This window comes from Rhamphochromis sp. 'chilingali' (genome assembly GCF_963969265.1).
Source record: "Rhamphochromis sp. 'chilingali' genome assembly, chromosome: 12".
In the NCBI taxonomy this organism is placed as follows: domain Eukaryota; kingdom Metazoa; phylum Chordata; class Actinopteri; order Cichliformes; family Cichlidae; genus Rhamphochromis; species Rhamphochromis sp. 'chilingali'.
This window is the reverse complement of record NC_137939.1, coordinates 18,402,611-18,425,562: the sequence shown is the minus strand read 5'-3', so window position 1 is coordinate 18,425,562 and position 22,952 is coordinate 18,402,611. Positions and strand designations below refer to the sequence as shown.

Sequence of the window (22,952 nt, the reverse complement as noted above, 5' to 3'; positions counted from 1 at the left end):
TTATACAGATGATGAGTTCAAACAGGTGCCATTCATACAGGTAACGAGTGGGGGACAGAAAAGCTTCTTACAGAAGACGTTACAGGTCTGTGAGAGCCAGAGATTTTCCATGTTTGAGGTGACCAAATACTTATTTTCCACCCTAATTTACGAATAAATTCTTTACAAATCCTACCATGTGGATTCATGGATTTTTCTTTCACATTCTGTCTCTCACAGTTGAAGTGTACCTCTGGTGCAAATTACTGACCTCTGTCATCATTTTAGGTGGGGGAACTTGCACAATCGGTGGCTGACTAAATACTTTTTTGCCCCACTGTATATATATATATATATATATATATATATATATATATATATATATATATATATATATATATATATATATATATATATATATATATAAACAGTGGGATGCAAAGTTACATATATATTAGGGGTGCAACGATACTCATATCGATATTGAACCGTTCGATACAGTGCTTTCGGTTCATTACGATCTGCGTTCGACTACTCTGCCTAGGCTGTACTGTCGAATGCAGATCCACTGAGCGCAGCGCAAACTAGCAAGACAGAAGCTAAGCTCGTTGCAACATGGCAACTACCTCAGTGCTACCCAAAATTGAACCTCCCCCACCCTCATTCAGATCTGGCGTTTGGAACTATCTTGGTTTTCATGTGAAGCGAGACCCTGATGGTAAGTGTGCCATGGACAAAAGTAAAACAGTATGTTGGATGTGCCACGCAATGCTCAATTTTTGGGAACTAGTGCAATAGCGCAGTTAGCTTGTTAACGTGTTGACGCCATCCAGCCCCAAGCACGGGGCAATCCGCGGTAACTTGTTAACGGAGATTTGCTGCGTTATGGCGTTAATGTCATTTTAACGAGATTAACGCTGACAACACTGGTTGGAACACAACGAATATGACTGCACATTTATGCCGACATCATCCTAGTGCAAAGACAAGTGGAAGCAGACAAAAACAACAAGCACGCATGCTACACACTTTACCCGAGTCATTTAGACAGCCGTTAGCACATGATTCTCCTTACCTGATACGTTTAATATGCTGCTGAGAGTATACCTCAGAAGAAGCGTATAGTATAGCTTTTATTTTGGAAAGAGCCATTTCTCTGTAATAAATTCTCTTTTCCAAAGATAAGTGATTTCTCGATTAGATAGATTTATTTTTATTTTGTTGTTTCAGCAACATTAAATTTAAAAACTGTACTTTTGAGTTAAAATATATATTTATAATTTTAATAAATGATAAATTAAAAAGGCATGAACATTTGTTTTTGTATCGAAAAAATATCGAACCGTGACACCAAAGTATCGAACCGAATCGAACCGTGAATTTTGTGTATTGTTGCACCCCTAATATATATATATATACACTCAACAAAAATATAAACGCAACACCTTTGTTACTGCTCCCATTCCCCATGGGATGGACGTAGAGACCTAAAATTCATTCCAGATACACAATATAACCATCCCTCCCAAACAGTGGTCACAAATCAGTCCAAATGTGTGGTAGTGGGCACATCTGCTATATTGAGATAATCCATCCCACCTCACAGGTGTGCCACATCAGGATGCTGATCTGACATCATGAGTAGTGCACAGGTGTACCTCAGACTGCCCACAACAAAAGGCCACCCTGGAATGTGCAGTTTTGTCTCACAGCAAAATGCCACAGATGCCACAAGCAATGAGGGAGCGTGCAATTGGCATGCTGACAGCAGGAATGTCAACCAGATCTGTCGCCCGTGCATTGAATGTTCATTTCTCAACCATAAGCCGTCTCCACAGGCGTTTCAGAGAATATGGCAGCACATCCAACCGGCCTCACAACCGCAGACCTCGTGTAACCACACCAGCCCAGGACCTCCACATCCAGCAGGTTCACCTCCAAGATCGTCTGAGACCAGCCACCCAGACAGCTGCTGGAACAATTGGTTTGCACAACCAAACAATTTCTGCACAAACTGTCAGAAACCGTCTCAGGGACGCTCAACTGCATGCCCGTCGTCCTCATCGGGGTCTTGACCTGACTCCAGCTCGTCGCCGTAACAGACTTGTGTGGGCAAATGCTCACATTCGATGGCGTCTGGCACGTTGGAGAGGTGTGCGCTTCACGGATGAATCATGGTTCACATTGTTCAGGGCAGATGGCAGCTGAGAATGTCCCAGTTCTTGCATGGCCAGAATACTCACCGGACATGTCACCCATTGAGCATGTTCGGGATGTGCTTGACCGGCGTATACAACAGCGTGTACCAGTTCCCACGAATATCCAACAACCTTGCACAGCCATTGAAGTGGAGTGGACCAACATTCCACAGGCCACAATTGACAATCTGATAGACTCTATGCGACGATGTGTTGCACTGCATGAGGCAAATGGTGGTCACACCAGATACTGACCGGTTCTGGGTCCCCAGACCCCCAATAGCGCAAAAAACTGCACATTCCAGGGTGGCCTTTTGTTGTGGGCAGTCTGAGGTACACCTGTGCACTACTCATGATGTCAGATCAGCATCCTGATGTGGCACACCTGTGAGGTGGGATGGATTATCTCAATATAGCAGATGTGCCCACTACCACACATTTGGACTGATTTGTGACCACTGTTTGGGAGGGATGGTTATATTGTGTATCTGGAATGAATTTTAGGTCTCTACGTCCATCCCATAGGGAATGGGAGCAGTAACAAAGGTGTTGCGTTTATATTTTTGTTGAGTGTATATATAAGATAAAAGTAAATCATAAAATTCAATTGTCTAGGAGTGTTAAGCTGGGAGGTGTATCCTGGACACAAGCAAGGTTGTAAGGTTGTAATTTTTCTGTTTTTTAAATTTCTATTACAAAAGGGCCATTATAGGTTTTCCAGTTTAGTTTGTAATTGAGTATTTTTCTAAGACAGCTAAACTTTCTGACCCAGAGCGCAATTAGGGGTCAGGGTCCAGTGACGATCTTCCCATCTCTTGTTTTCGTCCGGCCTCTTGAGGAGAGACACCTTGGCCGTTCACCATATCTGACACTGGCGATGAAGGTGGTATTGAACTGAGGAGACCGACAGTTCATTTTCCTGAATGGGGAACAGGCATGGTTAATACCCCAATAAGACTTCAAATGGGGACAAACTGGCAGCAGAGGAGGTCAAGGAGTTGTGGGTGTACTCAGCTCAAGCCAAATGCAAGCTTCAGGTTGACTGAGATTGGACCATGCAACGAAGAGCAGCCTCCTGCTCCTGGTTAGACCTCTCTGCCATTTTTATGTCTGTGAAATCCAGAAGAGATTCTAACCTTGGCTGTCACAGTCCTGGGTGATCCAGTGGTTTGAGTTTATTGTGTTTTTTTTGTCATTTTTGTACTTTGTTAAGTCTAGTTTGTTGTTTCTAAGGATCATTCCATATTACCTGGGTTGTTTTGATTAGGTTTAGTTGTTAGATTTCCCCTTGTGTCTTTACCCCCTGTGTCTCCCTCCGTGTGTCTGTGTTAATATTGTGGTATGAGTTCTTGTGCCATTTTTCCCGTCGTGTTTTATTCTGTTATGTTTATCTATGTTCCCCAGTTCCTTCTCTCTCTCCAGTCTGTGCCTCTATGTACTTCTTGTTTTACTTTGATAGTCTCCCATCAGCTTGCCCTTCCCTGTCTCATCTGTGTATTTTGTGCCTGCCGTGCCTTCCAGCTGATTCTTCTTTGCCCTGTATCCCTCTGTGTATTTATGTCAGCGTATCCCTCAGTCACGTGTCGTAATCTCCTCATACATGGCTGTGTGTTTCCCTATGTGTCTCTCCATGTGTTTAATTTATATTTTCCCAGTGTAGTTTTTCTAAAGTTTTCACTGTCAGCAATAAAGCTGCTTTTTAAGTTTACATTTTCGCCTCCGTGAAGTCTGCATTTAGGTCCTATTCTGCCTGCACACAGCTGTTTTGTGACATCCCAAACTCGAGAGGTGAACTGAGGTCCACACTCCGAGACAATATCTGGTAATAGAGCCAAAAAACATGGTTCCTGAGGAACTGAGCCATTTCTGAAGCTTAAGGGAGTTGTGGAAGGTGACAGAGTGCATAGCCTTGGAGAACTGTCTATAGATGTTAGTATAGAGTTATTACCCACTGATAGAGCCAGTAATGAAATCAATGGTGATGTAGGACCACGGCTGTCCTGGGACCATCAATGGACACATGTGGCCAGCAGGCAGAGAGTGAGCTGATTTACTCTGGTCACAGATTTAAAAAGCCACAACTCTACAGCTGCCAATGAATCAGAGTGATTCATCTCATCCCAAGAGGACTTCTTGGGTGAAATCTCCAAGAGAATGGCAGTGCTTAGTTTTTTATTTTTAGCTTATTCTTCTCTTTGTAATTTCGGTAAACTAGTTAACAATCAGATTTTCTTACAGTCTGTTTAACTATCTGTAACAGGGTTATCAATGGCTAAAAGACAAGATCCTAAACGAGGAGGGGCACCGCCAGCAGGTGAAGCTAAAGGAGTTGCAGGCAGTTGCTGAAAGAATAGACTGCACTCTTCCCCAACTGGCTATTGGTAAATGAATAACATTACTATATGTATAATAATACACTGGCTTCCCTACATTAAATATTGTTGTATGTTATATTCTCTGCAAATGACTGTAGAAGTAAAAGAAAAAACATAATAAACATAATACAAAACACATTTGTCCTGTGAAAATACAATGCAGTTTTCTAGAAAACATTGTATTTAACTTGATTTGATATCATTGACATTAACATTTTCTCTCTGTGCTGTAAACCCCCACAGCCTGGTGCCTTAGAAATGAAAGGGTAAATTCTGTCCTGTTGGGAGCTTCCAGAACTGACCAACTGATGGAGAATATCAGAGCAATACAGGTATAAATATCTATCAGTTAGTACACAGAACTATAATTGTTCTCAACATAAAATAATACCAAACATGTTCCATTCAGTGTTTGGAGTGCTTTACATAATTTCTGAGTATCCTCTGTGGCAGTGCCCCTGGTGTATTCACTGCTGTTGATAAACAAATTATCGGCAAACCATCCATCATTGTGTGTGAGAGAGTTTGTGTGTAATGAAAGTGGTTAAAGTTCATAGATCAGAGACCTGTATCATTTGCGTCTGTTATGAGGACTAAGACTAGAAAGGTTCTATAATGAAAACACTATTGTCACCATTTATCATTTGATTACTGTTGTATGGTAAATGATAAATAGCCTGTATTTGTATAGCGCTTTACTTAGTCCTTAAGGACCCCAAAGCGCTTTACACTACATTCAGTCATTCACCCATTCACACACACATTCACACACTGGTGATGGCAAGCTACACTGTAGCCACAGCTGCCCTAGGGAGCACTGACAGAGACGAGACTGCTGGGCACTGGAGTAAGTGAATAACCCCTATTTCGACAAATAAACTTAGGGTTATGCCGGTGTCACGTCGACCATGACGTGGGGCAGCAGAGGGTTACGAAATCTGAAGAAAGTTAAACAAGTCATGAACAGAATAAAATTTTTGCAGTCTAACATTGTGTTTCTTCAGGAAACACATCTGATGCATAATGAGGACTTGAAAATTAAGAGGAGGTGGAGAGGCAAGATCTGGTCTGCATCGTTTAACTCTCAAGCGAGAGGGGTGCATAAATCCATACCACTCCAGGTCCGGCCGGGTTGAGTCAAACGATGATTTTAATGATCACACACGTGGGAGATGGACACCGTACGCAGACAGCATCAGATCTCAAAATGGTGGAGCATTGATCAAACTCTTATAGCCTCTAGTGGCCCCCACCTAATCATAAAAGCCTAAACATTCACATTCTTTCTCTCACACAGTGCCTAAGCTACGACCTTGGCTCCCTGTTTATCTGCTCCTGCTGAGATGGGGCAGAAAACTCCAGTATGTTCTGTTCTCTTCTAATCAGACAAATAAGGCGATGACTTTCTGCGAACAGTATTTCTTATAACTCAGCAGTATAATGCATCATAAAACAATATCATTCATTCACAATCAATCAGCAGTCTAATGTAATGCAAATCAGTTTAACAAATGCAATAGTTATCACCTTCTTCTAATTCAGGAGAATAATGCAAACTAAAATTACATAATAATTCACAATCTTTAATTAAGGGTCTAACATGGCATAAAATAATATTATAATCCCACACTATACAGCGCTTTATGAAGGAATTGAACTTAATAGCTATCTGGAGGGAAGAAAATCCGGACTTTCTAAAGTTCTCATGTTATTCTGGTGCACACAAGTCCTATTCAAGAATTTACTTACTTTTGATATCTGCAGAGTTGGGACTAAAATCAAGGAATGCTCCAATGAGGCTATTCTAATCTCAGATCATGCTCCCAATTCATTGGTATATCAGGACTTGTGAAAGATGCTAGGATTTGGCGTTGCAAACAAAAATGGTTGGCGGACCCTGGTTTTGTCTTGCTTTTGGATGAACAAATTAGCCTCTATTTTGAAATGAATAAAACAGAAACTTTTGCAAGCATAAGATGGGAGGCTTTTAAGGCTTTTATTAGGGGCCAAATAATTAGATCCAATCCAATCCAAAAGGCAAAAAAGTTAGAGACAAACATAAAGGAATTAGACAATGAATACTATCACACAAGGTCCCCTGAAATACAGCAAAATGTATTGCTGCTTTGGGCCTAATGGAATGAACTCTCTGCCTCAAAAGCTGTGGCCAGTCTGCTGCAACTTAAACAGTTCTTCTACAATCAGGGTGAAAAACCTGGGAAGGTTCTTGCATGACGTCTCAAGCAGCTCCAGAGTGAAAGGGCTATTATCTCACTGCAAAAATGAGCTAGGAGAAATTATTGTGGATCCGGCAGGAGCCTTCAGGAAATATTATGAAGATCTTTACAGTTCAGAAATATCTAATGACCACTCAGAACTAAAAAAGTTTTTAGATAAGATAAATATACCCAATATACCAGAAGACCTTAGGGCTATTTTGGAGAAAGATATCACTGTCGAGGAATTATCTGCTGCAATCGATAGTATTAAATCGGGGAAAACCCCCGGACACGATGGCCTCCCAATTGAAATTTATAAAAAGTTTAAATATAAACTGTTGACTTCCAATTTTAGAAATGTTAACAGAATCCTTTCAAAAGGGCACCTTACCACAGTCCTTGAAAGGAGCACTAGTTAGTCTGCTCCCAAAGGCTGGTAAACCACACAATAAATGTGAAAACTGGAGACCCATCAGTCTGCTTAATGCAGATTTAAAAATACTTTGTAAAATCTTAGCCAAGAGAATCGAAGAAATACTACCTAAAATAATTGGGAGGGATCAGAACGGATTCATTAGGGGCAGACAAGGATTCCACAATGTCCGAAGGATTCTGAACATTCTTTATGACCAAAAGGGGGGCTCTTGACACTGCTTTACTGTCACTTGACACTGAAAAGGCATTCGACAGAGTGGAATGGCCTTTATTTGTTTGAGACTCTGGCGCGCTTTGGTCTGGGAGAGGATTTTTGTTATTGGGTAAGATTACTTTATAAGGAATCATATGCACAGATCCTGACTAACAATAATATCTCAAAAACCATAAAAATAAATCGAGGGTGTAGACAAGGGGACCCTTTGTCCCCACCGTTGTTCATTATTGATTGATTGATTGATTGATTGATCATATATTATGGCAATTGAGCCTTTGGCTATTGCAGCGAGATGATAGTATGATATTATTTCTGGTATAACAATAGGACAGACAGAATATCGCTTAGCCTTGTATGCTGATGATTTAATTATTTTTCTTAAAAATTTTAACAAATCTATCCCGGTGTCACGGTTCTGGGTCAGTTTCGACCCAGTATTTTGAGTTTTGATTGATTAGTTTATTTTTGAATGTTTGTTGTGGTTTTGGGCGTTATGAGTATTATTATTAGAATTCTATGTTTCTGTTTATTCATGTTTAAGGATTTGTTCTCGGTTGTATCTCACGTTTAGTTTAGTTCAGGTTCCATGTGTCATTCTGTCTGTCTGTCTCAGTGTCAGGTCTGCGTCTTGGTGCAGTGTTCTCATTTCCTGTTTTATTGGGAAGGTCTGCGTCTCATGTGAGTGTGTTCAGTTTTACCTGTGTCTCGTCTTGTTGATTATTCCCAGCTGTGTCCACCACCTGTGTGTAATTCCCCTGTGTTTCTCTGTGTGTATTTAAGTCATGTCCTCTGTCATTGTAGTTGCTGGTCCGTCTGTGTATTCCACCCTGCTTCATCTGTGTGTTTCCCTGCTGTCAACCGCCAGGTGTTTCTGCTCGCTTTCATTCATGTTCAGGTTCGTGTTCTGTAGTCAGTTTGTTCCCAGTCTAGTTTAGTCCTTGTTCGGTTCGCCTTTTGTCCATTTTTATTTTGTGTTTAATAAACCACCATCACACCTTTACAAGTGCCTGCGTTTGGATCCTCCTTTATTTTCCACACGGCTCATCTCACTCGCCGTGACAGTACGGACCAGCCAGATATGGATCCAGCGGCATTCACCCCACCCACGGAGCTTCGGGACCTCATAACGAACTCTGCTTCAAAATTAATCAACCTGTGGCTAGAGCATGAGGGAGAAGCATTTCTCTACCTTCTGGAAGCCAGGCTACAACAGCTTATTTCCGATTATCCCTGGCTATTGGACTCACTGCACCCTCTGGTACAAAACTTCATTCTCCACGAACTCCACCTTCACCCCCCCCCGCCGCTACCGCTCGCCCGCTCGTTTCAGTGGAGCACGTGCCGTCCGAACTGCGTACCCGGCCCGTCGGAGCCGACTCCAAGGAGGAAGCGACATTCGCGTCACCGGCGCGGCACCCCACAGCCAGACTTCAGGATGTCAAAACAGCCGGCTGTGGTGGGTGAAACAGACACTCTTTCTGTTCCTTCTGACCCAGATACTAGGTCTATTTCTTCTGGAGCTATTTTTTGTGTCTCCTCTAAAAATAATAAGGATTTCTCTGTCTCACCCATGACCATTGCTCCTAAGACTGCCTTTGTTGAGCCGACTTTTCGTGTTAATTACTATGTTCACGCTGTTGTTCCCATGCCCGGAGTAGCTGAGCCTAGCACTACGAACATAGGGAATTTAAGTGTCAGGGAAGCTTTCTTGTCTCCGTCAGTTCCTTCAGGGAAAGCAATAAACCTTTCTGAAACTGGTTTTTCTGGCCGTATTGTCCCATCCTCACTTTCACCCCAGTCAGCAGCCCAGCTGCCCTCAGTTCAGTCAGCAGCCCAGCTGCCCTCAGTTCAGTCAGACACTCCACAATTTATTACGCCTCCACTACAACCGTCTCCGCTACTGGTAGGTCAGTCTGTAGCCGCTTCGCTGCCTATAGCTCTGTTGCCACCAGTTCAACTGTCTGCCCACTCATTTACCCAGCCACCATCCTCACCTTCTCATCCAAAGCAGGAAACACACTTCACCACAATATCTGCTGGTTCTCTTAAGCTGGCCATCTCAGAGACAGTTGCTCCCTCTAGGGCCTCCCCAGAGGCTGGGTGTCAGTCACCAGCCAACTCTGGACCCCTAGAGGTCAAGACGCCAGCACCAGCAGCTCACCAGGAGAACTCACCAGAACGGTCTCGGCTCTCAGCACCCCTGAGAGTTCAAGTGAATTCACCCGTCCGCCTCTGTCCTCTGCTGAGTGTATTGGGGAACACTTACAGCCCTCCGAGGACTGCATCCCACTGTTGCTGCCTGAGTCAAGCCACTGTGCTGCTCAGCCCCAGCCAGTGTCCACACTGCCAGAGGTCTCCGTACCTGCTGCTTCAGTGTCTGTCTCCACTGGAGGGCCCGAGGAGCCCGTCCAGTCTCAAGCCACATTAGCTGGGGGTTCAAGTGAACCCAGCCAGCGTCCTGCCTCATCGGCTGGAGGGCCTGAGGAGCCCGTCCAGCCTCAGGTCTCGTCGGCTGGGGGTTCGGGAGAACCCAGCCGGCCTCAAGTCTTGTTAGCTGGAGGTTCCGAGGAGCCCGTCCGGCCTCATGCCACGTCTGCTGGAGGGCCCGAGTCGCCCGTCCAGCTTCAAGCCACATCTGCTGGAGGGCCCGAGCCGCCCGTCCAGCTTCAAGGCACGTCTGCTGGAGGGCCCGAGCCGCCCGTCCAGCCTCAAATGTCGTCTGCTGAAGGTCCCGAGTCGCCCGTCCAGCTTCAAGCCAAGTCAGCTGGTGGGTCCGAGGAGCCCGTCCAGCATCACGCCTCGTCTGCTGGGGGTCCTGGAGGACCCAGCAAGCACATCCTCACATCTGCTGACGTTCCGGGGAAGTTTGTTCAGCCACCACCTGCTGAATCATCCCCTGTGACTTCTACACCGTTGCCTGCATCAACATCACCTCCTGCAGTATCACCACTGTCTGGTTCCGCAGCCGTCCCGCTGCCGTCAGGTTCCGCAGCCGTCCCGCTGCCGCCTGGTCCAGCCTCTGTGCCTTCATCCACGCCTGGTCCAGCCTCCGTGCCTTCGTCTGGTCCTGCCTCGTCTGGTCATGCCTCCGTGCCTTCATCTGGTCCTGCCTCGTCTGGTCCTGCGGTTGCCACACCGCCGTCAGAGCCAGCTCGACCTGTTCCGCTTCGCCTCTGCCGGCCGTTTTCCAGGCCTCTAAGTTGGCATCATAGCCTTCGGGGACGGCCTCCGGAAAGAGTTCATCGCCGCCGCTGGCATTGCGGCCGACCTCCGGACCTGCTTAGTGGCCGCCACTGCCTTCCGAGTGGTCGGCGTCCTGATTGGTTTTGCCTGCGCCGCCGCCGTTGCTGTGTGCCCGGCCGGCCCCCAGAACTGTCTTGGTCCTTGTGTTGTTGACCCCCGGGTCAACCCCCTGAACTTTTCTTGGACTCTTGTTGAGCTCTAGTTTGGTTTTGTTTTTGATCTGTTTTCCTGTGTTCGTGGACTGTTTTCTTGTGTTTTTGGACTGGTTTTGGACTCTTGTGCCCCTTGGTTTTGGTTGGCTCTGCTAGAATTGATTAAGGAGTTTAAGGAATTTCTGGTTACAAGATCAATATGTCTAAAACATCCATTATGTTAATAAACCAATTAGATAGAGAAAACCCAACCTCTGTTGTTACTCAATTTAGGTTGTTAATAGCTTTACCTATTTGGGCATCCAAATTCTTCCTTTGCTTAAGGATATCATAAAAATTAACTATAATTCAGTTATGCAAGATGTCTCAAAATCTCTGGATAGATGGACTGCTCTACCAATGTCATTAATGGGGAAATTAAATACTCTCAAAATGAATATACTCCCTGAACTGCTGTACTTATTTCAAAACTTGCCTCTGCCACCACCAAGCAATTTATTTTCTCAACTGAGGACACTCTTCATCAAGTTTTTATGGAAGAATAGACGCCCCAGGTTGTGCCTATCTCTATTGTATCTGCCTTACGACATCAAGTTAAGACTCACCTCAATGAAGTTAATTCACTCTCAGTATCAGAATCAGAATCAGAATCAGAATACTTTATTCATCCCGAGGGAAATTAGGGGTTACAGCAGGCAGCACACTAATGGCGCATGCGCACTCACAAAGGAACCTTCTGACCAACTTTACACAAACATCACATTGGGCAGACATGTCAGAAGGTAGGCTGATAGGAAAAAAACAACGAAAATACACTACATGAGGTAAGAGGAGGAGAAAAAAAAACTCCACTCAGACTGAGCTCCTAGTGGGAGAACAGTTTGATAAAAGAAAAAACACCTCAGCACAAAAGCACATGACTATCAATACACCATAGAAACACGAGACAAGCAACAGGGGCGGGTAAAGGGTAAGAGAGAGCCGGCGTAGACAGCGCATCCGGTCCTGCAGCATCTGTGCTGGTCCAGTTGACTGCTATCATCCCCGGTAGGGCACAAGCATCGAAGGCGTTGGAAAGGGAGGGGGATGAGTGAGTGCTTATCAGTGTAAGTGTGTGTGTGTGCGTGTCCATAGTTTAGCTGAGACAGTGTCCTTCGGCCTATCAGGCTAAGTAAACAGTCCTCCAGCCAATCCAGGTGTCCTTCATGGGGCGGGAAGAATAGTCATCACACAGTCGTTATCAGGGAGTTGTTTTGGTGGGCTCCAGCCTTGGGCCTGCAGCTGGGGCCGTGGTGTCCAAATGTTGAATATTGTTGATTTCTCCTTTGTGAGCAGCTCGAATTCTAGCACTCCGAGGCTGGTCTCTCGATCTCCCGTTGAAGAGCTGCGAGCCTCCCCATGATGGTATCAAACTTCTGTTCCGTGGTGTTGTCAGTCTTTTGATTCTGAGACCTCACAACTGCAGTGATCCGTTCCGCGATGTTTTCCAACTGTCGCTCAAGGGTCTCATTTTGAGCAGGCCTCTCTCTGATGTTTCCCCTCATACGCTCAATGGTGTTGTTTTGAGCCTTCACAGCAGCTGTAAGCGTCTCCAAGGTGTTGACCATATTACGTTCGTTGTGAGAGGTCGCACCTCGTCCCGTCGCTTCGAATCCAGCGGGCAGCCTTGTGGGGGTGTGAACAGCCGGTTCCGCTTTCTTATTTCTCTGATAAACCAGGGCTAACCAGGACAGGGTGAAGGGGGATTTAAAATATGGGCCGAAAGGGGGTTACAAAAAATAGTAGATCTTTACAACCCAGATAATAAACACTTACTGTCCTTTGATGAAATGGTTTTCAAGCATGACATAGCCTGCAGCCAGTTCTTTAGCTATTTACAGCTGAGAGACTTTATTAGAACACAGCAAAACCAGTCCTTGTCCATTCCTGGCCTATCAACCCTTGAAGAAATGATGGTGAAAGATTGCCAGGGAAGGGGCTTGATTTCTAAAATCTATAATAAACTGGTGGCCGCCTCTACAAAAACGTCCGTAAAGAAGCTTGAATCCTGGAGAGAAGACTTACTCCCTTGAAGAGTGGGAGAGGGCTTGCGCCAGGGCACAATCACAAACAGTGAACACTTATTTAAATCTCTTGCAGTACAACTGGTTAATGACTCCAGTCAAACTTAATGCTTTCTACAGTACCATCCCGGATGTTTGTATAAAATGTGACGAGGAAAAGGGAACACTTCTCCATTGTTTGTGGCAGTGTGCTGAAATTAGGAAATTCTGGGAAGAAGTGAAACAATGCACTGAAGAAATTTTAGAAATAAAACTGCATTTAGAACCAAACGTTTTTTGCTGGGCATCAATCCATCTAACTGTAATACAACAAGGAAACATCGCTTATTTTTAGACATAGGGCTGCTGATGGCTAAGAGAGTGATTGCCATTACTTGGAAAGAGGTGGATAGACTGAGAAGAAGTAAATGGATTTCAGAGTTAACATCTACCCTGCCCTTAGAAAAGATCACCTACGCAATCAGGGGTAAGCAGCAATGCTTTGATAGCATCTGGGGCCCCTTCAAAAACTTCCTTGCTAATAAAAACTTGCCCCACTTGGTGGAAATTTTTGGGGACGATTCATAGGTGGCCCTCTGCAGTCCACTTGGGAATATGTTTATTGCTTGACATTGAACAACTACTTTCTAATTTACATTTGACATATACCTGTGAGGGTGCATAATTTGTGGGAGATGCACACAGTTGTTCCCCCGTTTTCCCTTTTTTTTGTCCTTGTTTGTTTGTTTTGCTTTTGTGTGTTGTTTTTGTTGTTTTGTCGTTGCTGTTTTTTTTCTCATCCTTTCCTATATGGTGTATATGTATAAAGGCAGTATGTCTATCTTGTAGTTTATGTAAGTTCAGCTACTTATTTTGTTACGCTTCATAGATGTGTACATTGCTATGTTCAAAATAAATAAAGACATTGTTGGAAAAAAAAATGGTTGTGAAGATAGTGTCAGTGCCTTTGTCTATAGATTTCACATTTTTCTGTGCCTTCATGGGTTTTTGTCATCTATACTTGTTTCTTCCCAGCCCTAACAACACACATCACATAGCTCTGTGATGTGTGGTGAGCGCAACCTCTCAGGATTGCATTACAGCTAGATGGACCCTAAGTCAGGCTCAGGGAGGAAAAGCCATCTGCCATGAGTAGTTGGGGGTGATGTGTGGAAGAGAGAAAAAGATTAACAATAACTAATGATTATGGTTGTGTATGAACACATAGTGAATGAAAAAAGTAAGTGAAGAATATTCAGTGCATAATGGGAAGCCTAAGCATAAGGGAGAGTTCATGTGATCCAGCCCTAACTATATGCTTTATCAAAAAGGAAAGCTTTAAGCCTAATCTTAAAAATATCTTTTTTACCGCAATGTTAATTAGGAGGTTCAATGCAAAGAAACAACCATCAATTAGTTGTGGTCTATCTCAAATCAAATCAAATCAAATCAAATCACTTTTATTGTCACATCACATGTGCAGGTACATTGGTACAGCACATGTGAGTGAAATTCTTGTGTGCGAGCTTCACAAGCAACAGAGTTGTGCAAAATACAATAATGTAAACAAGCAAAATACAAGAATGGCTACATCTGAAACTAATAAATATATGTACAATATATAATAGTATATGCATTTCTGGATGTGTATACTAAATATTTTTCTACGTGTGTGTGTGTGTGTGTGTGTGTGTGTGTACACATATTTTACAAATTAAATAGCGTAAACAATAAATAAAATATATAAAATAAAATATACAGAGTGAGACATGTGCAAAACAGTGGCGTTACTGTACAGTATCTCGGTTTATCTCTGAGGATGTTTTACCAGTCAGTGGTTGCTTGAGTACTTTTCTATGCTGTGGTGTGCTGGGGGAGCAGCACAGCAAAGAAGGACTCATCCAGGCTGGAGAAACTGATCAGGAAGGCTAGCTCTGTGGTCGGCATGAAGCTGGACACTCTGGTGACAGTGGCAGAGAAAAGGACACTAAAATAACTGCTGGACATTATGGACAATGCTGGGCATCCTCTGCACATGGCCATTAACAACCAGAAGAGTCTGTTCAGTGACAGGTTGCTTCTCCCCAAGACAAGAACTAACAGACTTAAAAACTCCTTTGTCCCACACGCCATCAAACTGTTTAACTCCTCTCTGGAGGAGGGAGGGGAAACAGGAGGACAAAGGAGGGGGGAACAACTAAGCTGTAGTGCCTCTTCACTTCACTGTGCAATACCTTTTGTGCAATACTTTTGTTAATAGTCAATGGTGCAATAGACCTCAATACTTGAAATGTGCAATTCACTTGTATTTTTATTTTTATTCCTATTTATTCTATTTATCGTATATTTTATTTATACTTGTCTCTGTATTTATGTGTGTGTGTGTGTGTGTGTGTGTGTGTGTGTGTGTGTGTGTGTGTGTGTGTGTGTGTATATATATAATATTCTGTAACTCTGTAACTTCTGTCGGTGCTGTGCTTTTGGAAACTGAATTTCCCAGAGGAACCCACCCGAGGGATTAATAAAGTTTTATCTTATCTTATCTTATCTTATCTTATCTTATCTCTTATCTTATCTCTTATCTTATTTGATAACTTAAGTGATAACTTAAAGGAAGGCACACATTGCTAAACTCTGAAAGAGAAAACAAGGTTGGACTGTAAGTCACTAACTTCAGAATAAAGGTTTAAACTCAGAAGAACAAATCAAACTCACCTCAGCTGCCACCCAATGTGGCAGTGAAAATAGTGAGCTGACGCTGAGTGCAGTCCTTATATAATGTGTGCCATGTAAGTTCAATTAAGGAACAAACTCCTGAGCCAATCAGTGATGAGAAAGTAAAATAGGAAACAAGGTAAGTCTGGTGAGGTGAGGGAGATTGAGGAAAAGGGTAAATAGAATAAGAATCTTTACAACAACATTGTTTCTAAGGTTTTTAGGACCAAGTACAATAACCTCAGTTTTATTAGAAATTAGAAGCAGGAAATCAAAGGTAATCCAGATCTCCAGGTTTTTATATTTAGGGTCCGTGCCCTGATAGCGTCGCAGTTTCGGCAACGTCCGGTAAGCTTTTACTGGCCCTTGAAAATCCAAGGGAGAAGGTGTAAGTCTCATGCCATACCGTACCCATATCCACAGCAGGCATGTTAGAACCAGGCAGAACAGGAAGTCAACAAGTCAGATGCATAACTTTGGGAAAAGGATTGCCTCTAAGGGCTGGTCAGTCGGGCTGGGGTGCGAAGCGTGGCTTGAGGAGCAGTCGCTCCATCGTACTCCTCTCTCAGCTGCCGGAAGCACGGTGAATGGCCCACCTGACGGAGCTCCATCTGTGTGCGCCTCGCACATCACACAGTGTGGGTTTTTGCAGGGCAGTGTCTGCCACCTTGACTCTCCTGGAAAGGTGCATCACTCACTCACGCTTTTTGTCTGGAGTACCAGGGGCGTGCCAGGGCCAAAACAGCAGTTGTTGTACCTATATTCACAAGGAGTCTGTAGACAGGGCGCGTGGCAAAGTTTTTCGATCGTGTGGTGGAGGGCAAGTGCAAGAGGGCAGGCTACTGAGGGACTAGAGCAGGGCATGATGTGCACGAGGGAGAGAACTGTGACAAGCACCGCTCCTTCCGCTCGAACCCTAGTCGCTCTCCTCTGCTCCCTCGTAGCACTGCTCTTTATTTTGGTTACATGAATTTGCATAAGTTTATTAACATGACATCTTACATAGGCATACATGTGAACAAAGAGTACCTTGTCTGTCTGTCGTGTGTGTGTGTGTGTGTGTGTGTGTGTGTGTGTGTGTGTGTGTGTAGGGTCAAGATGTGACCCTGTGAACGACTGCCCAAAGCTGGTACCAGGAGTCCAGCGGTCCACCTAAACAAAAGGCACTTATACTTAAGCAGGTACAGAGTAGGTGTCCTCCTATACCATAAATCAGTAAGAGAAGATACGACGCTCTCATGACCTTAAGATGTGTGTGTATGCCAAAGTGCTCTGAGAGGCACACAGAGTCTTTGCAGACTGCTAAGGATTAGACAACCTATCAATATGCAATCGATTATAAAACTCTAAGCATATATGAGTATATATTTCTAAGCATAAATGGTAATCCACAATATAAACCTAACAAGAACTTTGACTCCCCCATTGTTATCGATCGAGCTCACTAAAACAGAAACTCCGTAGCGCCGGCATCCAATACAGCCTGTATTCCATCCATCCATCTTCATCCGCTTTATCCGAGGCCGGGTCGCGGGGGCAGCAGCCTAAGCAAAGAGGCCCAGACCTCCCTCTCCCCAGCCACCTCCTCCAGCTTATCCGGGGGAATGCCAAGGCGTGCCCAGGCCAGCCGAGAGATATAATCTCTCCAGCGTGTCCTGGGTCTGCCCCGGGGCCTCCTCCCGGTGGGACATGCCTGGAACACCTCACCCAGGAGGCGCCTAGGGGGCATCCTTGTCAGCTGGCTCCTTCCGATGTGGAGCAGCAGCTGCTCTACTCTGAGCCCCTCCCGGATGGCCGAACTTCTCACCCTATCTCTAAGGGAGAGGCCAGCCACCCTTCGGAGGAAGCTCATTTCTGCCGCTTGTATCCGCGATCTCATTCTTTCGGTCACTACCCACAGCTCGTGGCCATAGGTGAGGGTAGGGACGTAGATCGACCGGTAAATTGAGAGCTTCGCTTTTACACTCAGCTCCCTCTTCACCACGACGGACCGGTGCAGCGTCTGCATTACTGCAGCTGCAGCCCCAATCCGTCTGTCGATCTCCGGCTCCCTTCTCCCATCACTCGCGAACAAGACCCCGAGATACTTGAACTCCTCCACTTGGGGCAGGAACTCATCCCCGACCCGGAGTGGGCACTCCACCCTTTTCCGGCTGAGAACCATGGCCTCAGATTTGGAGGTGCTGATCCTCATTCCCGCTGCTTCACACTCGGCTGCGAACCGTTCGAGTGCGAGCTGGAGGCCCTCACCGAATGAAGCCAACAGAACCACATCATCCGCAAAAATCAGAGATGAGATTCTGAGGCCACAAAAGCGAAAGCCCTCCGCCACTTGGCTGCGCCTAGAAATCCTGTCCATAAAAATTATGAACAGAACCGGAGACAAAGGGCAGCCCTGGCGGAGCCCATCACCCACCGGGAACAAGTCTGACTTATTGCCGGCGATGCGAACCAAGCTCTTGCAACGGTTGTATAGGGATCGAATGGCCCGTAGCAATGGGCCAGACACCCCATACTCCCGCAACACCTCCCACAGGACACTCCGAGGGACACGGTCGAATGCCTTCTCCAAGTCCACAAAACACATGTAGACTGGTTGGGCAAACTCCCATGCACCCTCAAGTATCCTCGAGAGGATAAAGAGCTGGTCCAGTGTTCCGCGACCAGGACGAAAACCGCATTGTTCCTCCTGTATCCGAGGTTCGACTAGCGGAAGAACTCTCCTTTCCAGCACCCTGGCATAGACTTTCCCAGGGAGGCTGAGGAGTGTGATCCCCCTGTAGTTGGAACACACCCTCCAGTCCCCCTTCTTAACGATGGGGACCACCACCCCGGTCTGCCAGTCCATAGGTACTGCCCCTGATCTCCACGCAACATTGCAGAGGCGTGTCAACCAGGACAGCCCTACAACGTCCAGAGCCTTCAGGAACTTGGGGCGGACCTCATCAACACCAGGGGCTCTGCCACCAAGGAGTTGTTTAACTGCCTCAGTGACCTCGCCCCCGGAAATTGGTGGGTCATTCCCCTCATCCCCAGACTCTGCTTCCTCCTCGGAAGACGTGTCAGTGGGATTAAGGAGGTCCTCAAAGTATTCCTTCCACCGCCTGACAATTTTCTCAGTCGACGTCAGCAGCGCTCCGCCAGCACTATACACAGTGCAGGTAGAGCACCGCTTTCCCCTCCTGAGACGCCTGACGGTTTGCCAGAATCTCTTCGAGGCAGTCCGAAAGTCTTTTTCCATGGCCTCTCCGAACTCCTCCCACACCCGAGTTTTTGCTTCAGCCACTGCCCGAGCCGCATTCCGCTTGGCCTGTCGATACCTGTCGGCTGCCTGCGGAGTCGCACAGGCTAACCAAGCCCGATAGGACTCCTTCTTCAGCCTGGTGGCTCCCTTCACCTCTGGTGTCCACCATTTGGTTCGGGGATTACCACCACGGCAGGCACCAACCACCTTGCGGCCGCAGCTCAATGCAGCAGCTTCGGCAATGGAGACGCTGAACATGGTCCATTCGGACTCAATGTCCCCAGTCTCCCTCGGAATGCTGTTGAAGCTCTGCCGGAGGTGTGCGTTGAAGATCTCGTGGACTGGGGCCTCTGCTAGACGTTCCCAGCACACCCTCACTACGCGTTTAGGTGCACCAGGTCTGTCCAGCGTCCTCCCCGGCCACCTGATCCAACTCACCACCAGGTGGTGATCAGTTGACAGCCTGTATTGTCCAGCCAAACTGGTGATCACAGCAAACGGTTCCAGGTACACGTTCACCGACGCACAAGCGACGCACAAGAGCCCATTTTTTATGAAAGGGGAGGAGGGCGGGGAGAGGAGAGAAAAGAAAAGAGAAAAAATCCCATGGGTTGCAAATCTTTATCCACAAGTTAAGTAATGGTTATTGATAAGTATAAAAACCCAGTAAATTTTGTCTCATGGAACTGTAAAGGGCTCAATGGTGCTGGTAAGCAGGGTAACATTCTAGTACAACTTAAAAACTGGGAACAGATATAGGGTACTTGCAGGAAACTCATTTGAGGAATCACTAGAAGTGGCGGGGCAGATGGATCAAGCAGGTGTTTCACTCTAACTTCACAGCTAAGAATAGAGGTGCAGCCATTATTATCAGAAAAGAGATCCCTTTTACAGCGCCAAAAGTGTTATCGGACCCTCGAGGACGTTATATCATAGTTACAGGGAAACTTTATAATAAGCAGGTTATACTAGCAAATATTTACGCCGCTAATGTTGATGATGCAGGCTTTATATAATCTTTTATATCCTCTTTACCTGATATGGTGGAGATTTTAAATTCATTTTGAATTTAAAACCAAAATGAGGCGTGGCCTGGCCGAGCAAAGTCTACGACAGCAGATCACTTGTAAACATTGGTGACAAGGTTGCACATTTAATCTTGGATATTTTAAACCCGAGCCGTCCTGGCCGCCAGACATACTACGCGGCATGAATAACGACAAAGGACGGGCCGCTCACCTGAGGCATAGAACAAAGAAGCAGACGGCAGCAGCTTAAACACCTGGTGCCATTTTGATGACCCTCTGGAGTGCCTTTCTGTGTGCTGTGATGCAGCTGGAGAACCACACACCAATGCAATATGTCAGCACACTTTCAATGGAGCAGCGGTAGATGGTCAGCAGCTCCTTCTTCAGGTCTATTTTTCTGAGGATTCTCAGAAAGTGGAGAAGCTGTTGGGCCTTCTTTAAAACCGCAGAGATGTTAGAGCTCCATTGGAGGTCTGTGTCTAGGTGCACACCCAGAAACTTGAAACTGGAGACCCTTTCCACACACTCCCCGTTGATGCTGACAGGCTGCAGCTCAGACTTCCTTCTTCTGAAGTCAACTACCAGTTCTTTTGTTTTGGGGATATTGAGGTCCAGGTTGTTATCTACACACCAATCTGACAGCTTCTGAACTTCAGCTCTGTACACCGTCTCATCTCCCCTAGAGATGAGCCCCACCACGGTGGTATCATCTGCAAACTTGATGACTGCATTGTCTGGGTGGGTACTAACACAGTCATGTGTGTACAGAGTGTACAGTAGGGGACTCAGTACACAGCCTTGTGGAGAGCCGGTGTTAAGGCTGAGGGCCGGCTGAGGAAAGATGAGGCCCCACTCTAACTCTTTGTACACAGTCTGAGAGGAAGTCTCTGATCCAGCGGCAGGTGGTAGAAGGAAGTCCGATTTCCAGCAGTTTAACTATTAGTCAACAAAGAGCAGCCTGGCATAACGGCGAGAGATGGTGGTGTGGAGCAATGGCATCTTCAGTTGATCTGTTAGCTCTGTATGCGAACTGGAGCGGGTCGAGTGTGGGTGGCAGGCAGGACATGATCTGACGTCGGACCAGTTTCTCGAAGCAATTCATTATAACAGGTGTTAGAGCAACTGGTCGGTAGTCGTTGAGGCTGCTAATGTTGGCAGTGGGACAATTGTGGCTTACTTTAGGCACGGCGGGATGCAGGACTGGGACAGTGAAGTGTTGAAGATTTTAGTGAAGACCCCAGCCAGCTGGTCTGCACACTCTTTTAGGACCCTTGCGGTTACCCCATCTGGTCCGGCGGCCTTCCTGGGGTTCACTGCCCTCAGTGTGCGCCTCACCTCATATTCCTGCACCATGAGGCTTGGGCTGCTGCTGCTGCTGTCCGATGTTTTTGCTGCTGCCGCCTCTGGTCCCTTCACCTCAACGCGTGCGAAGATGTGGTTCAGCTCCTCCTTATGCACCGCGTTACCCTCAGTCAGCGTGGTATTGCAAGGTTTGTAGTTGGTTAAGTGCTGAACTCCCTGCCATAACTGTTGTGAGTTGTTGCTGTAGTGGTCTTCGATTCTTTTCTTGTATGCTGCCTTGGCTTCTCTGATGCCTCTTTTCAACTCAGATCTGGCTGCACTGTAATGCATACCATCACCGGATCTAAAAGCGGTGTCACGTTGCCTCAGCAGGACCTGGACCTCTTTAGTCATCCAGGGTTTCTGGTTGGAATACACCCAGAGACGTTTGTCTACAGTGACAGAAGTTAATATATGAGAGCACTGATGTTGTGTGCTCTTCAAGGTCCTGAGGTTCGAACACGCTCCAGTCGGTGTTTTCAAAACAGTCCTGCAGCTGATGTGATGCACCTTCTGGCCAGGTTTTCACAGTTTTTGTGACTGGTGGGCTCTTCTCCTAATGGGACTGTATGCAGGGATCAGCAGCACGGACATGTGGTCTGACAAATCTAGATGTGGTAGAGGGGTTGCTCTGTAGCCTTTTTGGATGTTGCTGTAGGCTTTATCCAGTGTGTGTTTCCCCCTCGTTGCACATTTAATATGCTGTTCAAATCTGGGGAATACTGACCTTAAATCAACATGGTTGAAGTCCCCAGCTATAATGTGCACTGCGTTTGGATGGGAATTCTGCTGATTGCTTATTGTCTTGTGCAGCTCCTCCATGGCCGAGTTAGCATTAGCATCGGGTTAGTGTCATGACGGTGGACCATGCGGCCTGCTAGCTCAATCCGGTTGTTCAGTCTGACGTCACTAGCCGTGTGTGGACCTAAACTCCGCTGCAGGTCCATATGTCAAACGATCACTATGGAATTACTGAGAGTTGAAAAACTGTCTAAAGTCTTTCATCTTTAATAAAATGATCAGCGTTCTGCTCTACCAGGTGTAACAATTGAGTTTAACATCCAGGCATCCATGAAAACGGAATTTATGACATTTAACGGAGTTAGAAGTTAGCAGGGAGTTAGCTCGCTAGCTTCTATCTAAATACAATATAGCATGTCCTGACTGCGGGGTTTTGGAAACAAATTAAAACGTACAGCTCTGTTATCACTTCCAACATAAATGAAGACAGAAAACTAAACAGCAGTGACATTTGTAGGGTTACTGAAGTTTGGGTAGCTGGGTATATAATGATGTGCTACGTGACCGCTAGCGACACAGCTATGTTAGCATAATATAAACAAGCTAACTTTTTTCCACTCGATAAAAGTTAACGTGAGGGTTCTTGGTGGTCAGGAACAAATGTAATCGCATGGCAGGATGCTGTAAAAGGCCCAAACTTCAGCCAGGAGAACAACTGAGAAAATCCATCCACAATATGAGGTTAGTCATTCATATACTGCTGCATGGGCTGGGCTGTAGTTACATCCTAAGGTTTTAAAAACTGAGCTAAATGATTAGCGGTAATAAAAGCCGAGGGAGGTCAACAGTGATCACTGACTGTTTTAGGAGCTTTTTGAGATTAAATAGAAGAAAGTACATAACATTAAACATGTTAACAACACAAAAGCCATATTAAACGCAGACTACTTTAGGCCCGGAAGTAGGATTCGTCACGTCATCACTTAACAATCGGATAGCCGAGTCCGGAATTGATGGCTGCAG

At 45.7% G+C, this 22,952-nt stretch overlaps 1 protein-coding gene across 1 annotated transcript in view; it reads left to right on the top strand.

The window, feature by feature from the left end:
- Positions 1-22,952, top strand: part of LOC308407823 (voltage-gated potassium channel subunit beta-2-like) — a gene marked incomplete at both ends in the record, with an annotated part of 254,708 nt that overhangs the window by 211,114 nt on the left and 20,642 nt on the right. The window contains 2 exons of the mRNA XM_080899720.1: positions 4,438-4,558; positions 4,796-4,884. Of these exons, the coding sequence (XP_080755846.1) occupies positions 4,438-4,558; positions 4,796-4,884 (210 nt within the window). The remainder of the gene's footprint in view (positions 1-4,437; positions 4,559-4,795; positions 4,885-22,952) is intronic.